The sequence below is a fragment of the Gorilla gorilla genome, chromosome 13 (assembly GCF_029281585.2).
Source record: "Gorilla gorilla gorilla isolate KB3781 chromosome 13, NHGRI_mGorGor1-v2.1_pri, whole genome shotgun sequence".
Classification (NCBI taxonomy): Eukaryota; Metazoa; Chordata; class Mammalia; order Primates; family Hominidae; genus Gorilla; species Gorilla gorilla.
This window is the reverse complement of record NC_073237.2, coordinates 95,620,565-95,625,675: the sequence shown is the minus strand read 5'-3', so window position 1 is coordinate 95,625,675 and position 5,111 is coordinate 95,620,565. Positions and strand designations below refer to the sequence as shown.

Below are 5,111 nucleotides of genomic sequence, written 5' to 3'. Positions count from 1 at the left end.
AACAACAACAAAAAAAGCAATTGAATTGTTTTGTAGCTGGAGGCATGGGCAAGGAGGGTGCCCCAGGGAGTGAACTCCCCCCAACGTGGGCTGAGGGCGGGGGCTGAGCCTGAGGTGGATCTCCTGTTCCCTGTGCTTCCCTCACAGCGGCCTCCCTCCCCCGCTCTGGGTCAGCCAGGAGCGGCAGGCGGGGAGGGGCTGCCGCAGCTGTTCACTTGGACAGGACGTCAGAGGACTCGGACTCCAGCTTGCCATCATGGGTCTCGATCTTCTTCACAACCACGGCCCTGGTGGAGCTGGTGCGGCTGAAGGAGCTGGAGCCCGCGCCAGAGCCAAAGCTGGAGCCCAGGCGGTAGATGATGCCGGGGCTTGTGAGGCCCCCATAGGCTGAGCTCAGCCCACCTGCATAGCTGCTGGTGGTCTTCGTATGGATACTCAAGTTCTGCATCCCAGACTCCAGCCGGCTCTCCTCGCCCTCTAGCAGCTTCCTGTAGGTGGCAATCTCGATGTCCAGGGTAAGCCCGACGTTCATCAGCTCCCAGTACTCACGCAGCTGCCCCATCATGTCCTGCTTGGCCCGCTGCAGGGCGGCCTCCAGCTCAGACGGCTTGGCGTTGGCATCTTTAACAGCCAGCTCCCCACGCTGCTCGGCATCTGTGATGGCGGCCTCCAGGGAAGCCCTCTGGCCTTTGAGGCCCTCGGTCTCAGCCTGGAGCCAGCTGATGTTCCGGTTCATCTCGGAGATCTCAGTCTTTGTGCGCCTTAGGTCATCCCAGTTCCTCCCAGCCAGCGTCTGCAGCCCCTCATACTTGATCTGGTACATGCTCTCAGCCTCAGCCCGGCTGCAGTTGGCAATCTCCTCATACTGCACCTTGACCTCAGGGATGATGCTGTCCATGTCCAGAGAGCAGCTGTAGTCTATGGACAGCACCACAGACATGTCGGAGATCTGGGACTGCAGCTCCCGGATCTCCTCTTCATACAGCTGCCTGAGGAAGTTGATCTCCTCAGTCAGCCCTTCCAGGAGGGACTCTAGCTCTACCTGGTTCGTGTAAGCTTCATCAACATCCTTCTTGATGAGGACAAATTCATTCTCCATCTCCGTATGCTTGTTGATCTCATCCTCATACTTGTTCTTGAAGTCCTCCCCCAGCCCCTGCATGTTGCCAAGCTCTGCTTCCAGCTTCAGCTTCTCCTGGCCCAGAGTCTCCAGCTGCCGCCTAAGGTTGTTGATGTAGCTCTCCAACATGTTGTCCATGTTACTCCGAGCCATCTTCTGCTGCTGCAGGAGGCTCCACTTGGTCTCCAGCACCTTGTTCTGCTGCTCCAGGAACCATACCTTGTCAATGAAGGAGGCAAACTTGTTGAGGGTCTTGATCTGCTCCTTCTTCTGGGTACACATGGCCTGGATGTTGGGGTCCACCTCCAGGTTAAGGGGGCTCAACAGGCTCTGGTTGACCATGATGGCGATGATGCCTCCCATGCCACTGGCCCCACCATAGCCTCCACCCAGGCCACCCCGAAAGCTGCTGCTCCCCACTCGGGAGCAGCTCAAGGAGCTGATGCAGACGCCAGGCCCACTCATGTAGGTGCAGCTGCTGAAGGCCCAGGGGCCAGAGGACTTCTGGGTCACTCTGATGGACGTGATGGAGGCAGGAGTCGAGGCAGGCAGGCTGAGCCAGGTGGAGATTCCAGAAGGAGTGGAGATGGGGCTTTTTTTATGAGATGGGGTCTCACTATGTTACCCAGGCTGGTCTTGAACTCCTGAGCTCAAGCAATCCTCCCACCTTGGCCTTCCAAAGGGCTGGGATTACAGGTGTAAGCCACCCCGCCTGGCCTAGATTTTGCATCTGGTTCCTTTGCTCAACATTGTTTGTAAGATTCATCCATGATGTTTTTCTTGTAGCAATAATTCATTTTCATTGCTGTATATTATTCCATTGGGTGAATACACACAACTTTCCTTTTGTATTTTGTTCAGTGTTTCTAGTTCTTAGCAGGAGCATCAGGCTGCTACAGGCTACTCAACCATGGCCAGAAGCAGAAGTCCACTTATTTATTTTTGTTAAATTCTAAGAAGTAGAATTCCTGGGCAAAAAGAATATTTTTTAAGCCATTGATGCACACTGCTCATTGTTTTCCACAAAAGCTGTGACAATCTACACTCAGGAAAAAATCATGAAGTTCTTCTGAGGGATGAGCATCAAGAGTCATCCTAATAATAACAAAAAGTTTTAAATCTTACTAATAGTATTTAATAGTGTCAATATTGTATTAAGGCTGTTTCATATATAAATTATAAATATTAAAATGCTGGTATATTTCATAAAGTTTTTTGTGCCAATTTATTACTTAATTCTCACAAAACTCTGAGGGGTAAATTTTATTGCTGTCTCATTTTAAAGATGAAGGAACTATGGCTCAGAAAAACTGAAGTGTCCTGTCTACGTCACCTGACTAACGGCCAACAGATAGTCTTCCTTACCCATGGCAGGCCACACCTTGCCTAAATTGCTGAAGAAGCATCCCAGATTCTTCAGGCTAAGATAGGTACCAGGGAGAAGGACATGTCGCCCTTTTGTATGGAAATGAGCATCCTTCAAAGCCCAGTTCAAATGACAACCCCTTTCCCAAAGGACTCTTCCCTCCCTACCCCCCCTATTGGAAGTAACACAACCACAACTTCCTTCTGGAAGCCACACCCCTATACTGGAAAGGGGCCCTTGCCTACAAGATCCTGGAATGTCACTGCTGAGATCATTTAGTCCAGGGATTACAAATAGGGAGCACACACCAGTGAGGCTCCCCGCTCCCTTGTCAATGGCAGACATAACTAATCAATCACCATCTAGCCACTGTCTCCCACACTGAGTCCATCTGAGACCATCTCACCCCCAGCTACCACGCTGGCTTTGTCTCTGTTCCTTGTGCATGCCAAGTTCCATCCCACCTTGTGACCCACGCATTGGCTGCAGCCAGATCTCCTCATGACTGAGTTTTTCTTGTCCTCTCAGGTCTCAGCTCAAATATCATCTCCTGCTGATCCCCCCAAATCTAAGGTAGCATCACCTTCCCTGATTTGTCTTCTCTTATGATCATTTTTAAATTTAATTTATTTAGCTGTCTGTTTTTATACTTGTTGTATCCTGAGAACTGAGCCTCTTCTAAGTAGTTCACCTATTCCCCAGCGCCTGAAAGAGTCCCTGGTACTCAGCAGTTGCTCAGTTAGTAATTGCTGAATGAGTGAGTTAATCAAGACGTGATTTTCTGCTGAGTCCAGGTATGACCTGAAAAGCCTTCCCATCACAGTGTTACAGCCATTCGCTACCAGGAATCAGAAGTAAAATGTGGGATAAAATATTTTTGCCATGGCTAACTTCCTTAATTCCCCATTTTACAGATGGGAAAACTGAGGCCCAGATAAGAGACTTGCCTTTCCCAAAACTACAGAATGAGGGAGGGGCAGAGCTAGGACTGACACCAGCTCCTCCCACACCCCCATCCTTCCTGCTCCTCCCCAGCACAGGGAAACGCTGGAAGAGCTGTCATAATGGCTCAGCCACAAAGTAGAGGATCCTGGCCGCGGAGCTCTGGAGCTTGCCTATGAATTACGCACCTAATTACCAGCTGCCTTTTTTTTTCTATTCTGTGGGTAAAAGTCTGATCACATAGAAGATTCTCCCTGTGTTTCCGTGGATACCAAGCAATCTAATTTCAAACTCCCTTGCAAATGGCAAGTGAGTGAACTTAATTTTAATAAAAACAAGGAAAATCATACGTGTGAGCTTAATAAAATCTAATTTGGGCAATTTAGAGCTCAGAAAATAAAGCCTTTATGTAAAAACTAGCAATTAGCTTTATGAAACAATACAGTGAACCTTAGCATAGGGGAGAGTTGGGAGCTGGAAGACTCGAGAATAAGGAAATGTGGCAATAATATAAGAAAGCTAAAGGGGCAGGGAGCCTGGTTCCTGGGGTCAGAGGGTTCAAGTTCAAGTACACAAGCTACCACTTCTTAGCTCTGTGACCTTGAGAGAGTCGCTTTTCCTCTCTAGATCCTATTGTCTAAACCCTAGTGTCTTTGTTTGTAAAATGAGGTTAATAAAACCTCCTTGACCTAGTAGAATGGTTGTACAGACAATAAGAAAACAAATAGGCAAGAGCTTTGTAAAAGTGTCCAGCAATTGTTATCTCATCATTTGTCCCATCTAACATTCTTCCCAGCAAAGAAAGAAAAGAAGGCTAGTGGAGCCTATCACCTGGATCGGGGATGTAGGATGGAGTGGTGTTACTGGAAAGGGGTCCTTATCCAGACCCCAACAGAGGGTTCTTGGACCTCGCACAAGAAAGAATTTGGGGCAAGTCCAAAAACTAAAGTGAAAGCAAGTTTAAAAAATAAAAGAATAAAGGAATGGCTACTCCATAGGCAGAGCAGTGGTGTGGGCTGTTCGATGATTATACTTACAGTTATTTCTTGATTATATGCTAAATAAGGGGTGGATTATTCATGAGTTTTCCAGGAAAGGTATGGGCGATTCCCGGAACTGAGGGTTCCTCCCCTTTTTAGACCATATAGGGTAACTTCCTGACATTGCCATGGCATTTGTAAACCATCATGGCACTGGTGGGAGTGTCTTTTAGCATGCTAATGCATTGTAATTAGTGTATAATGAGGAGTGAGGACAACCAGAGGTCACTTTCAACGCCATCTTGGTTTTGGTGAGTTTTGGCCAGCTTCTTTACCGCAACCCATTTTATCAGCAAGGTCTTGTGACCTGTATCTTCTGCTGACCTTCTATCTCATCTTGTGACTAAGAATGCCTAACCTCCTGGGAATGCAGCCCAGTAGGTCTCGGCCTTATTTTACCCAGCCCCTGTTCACGATGGAGTCCCTCTGGTTCAAATGCCTCTGACAGTGGGGGTAGAGGGCAGGTATGCAAACTTCCACATTCACCTTGCATTTAGATGTCGCAGACCTATGGCACACTGCCAGAGGTGACTCCCAGAAGTGGTTTACAGGAGCCAGAAGCAAATCTCCAAGTCAGAGTGAGCCTGGGGGAAGACCTGAGGCTCTTGACATGTAATCGCTGTAGCCCAGCACATCTGCACCA

The 5,111-nt window shown here is 48.5% G+C and overlaps 1 protein-coding gene across 1 annotated transcript; it reads right to left on the bottom strand.

Moving 5' to 3' along the window:
- Positions 1–211: 211 nt before the first annotated feature.
- Positions 212–2,526, bottom strand: LOC101132703 (keratin, type II cytoskeletal 8-like). The gene is made up of 2 exons (XM_055350083.2): positions 2,486–2,526; positions 212–1,673 (listed from the first exon to the last, which is right to left on the bottom strand). The coding sequence occupies exons 1-2, from the start codon at positions 2,524–2,526 to the stop codon at positions 212–214; spliced, it is 1,503 nt and encodes a 500-aa protein (XP_055206058.1).
- Between the last annotated feature and the right edge of the window lie 2,585 nt (positions 2,527–5,111).

What these genes read in the sequence shown, in the direction of transcription:
- LOC101132703 (XM_055350083.2), bottom strand. Translation starts at nt 2,526, where the DNA reads ATGCTTCTTCAGCAATTTAGGCAAGGTGTGGCCTGCCATGG. An exon ending in CAAGGTGTGGCCTGCCATGG is followed by an intron (nt 1,674 to 2,485) that starts GTAAGGAAGACT and finishes CACCTGGCTCAG; the next exon opens with CCTGCCTGCCTCGACTCCTG.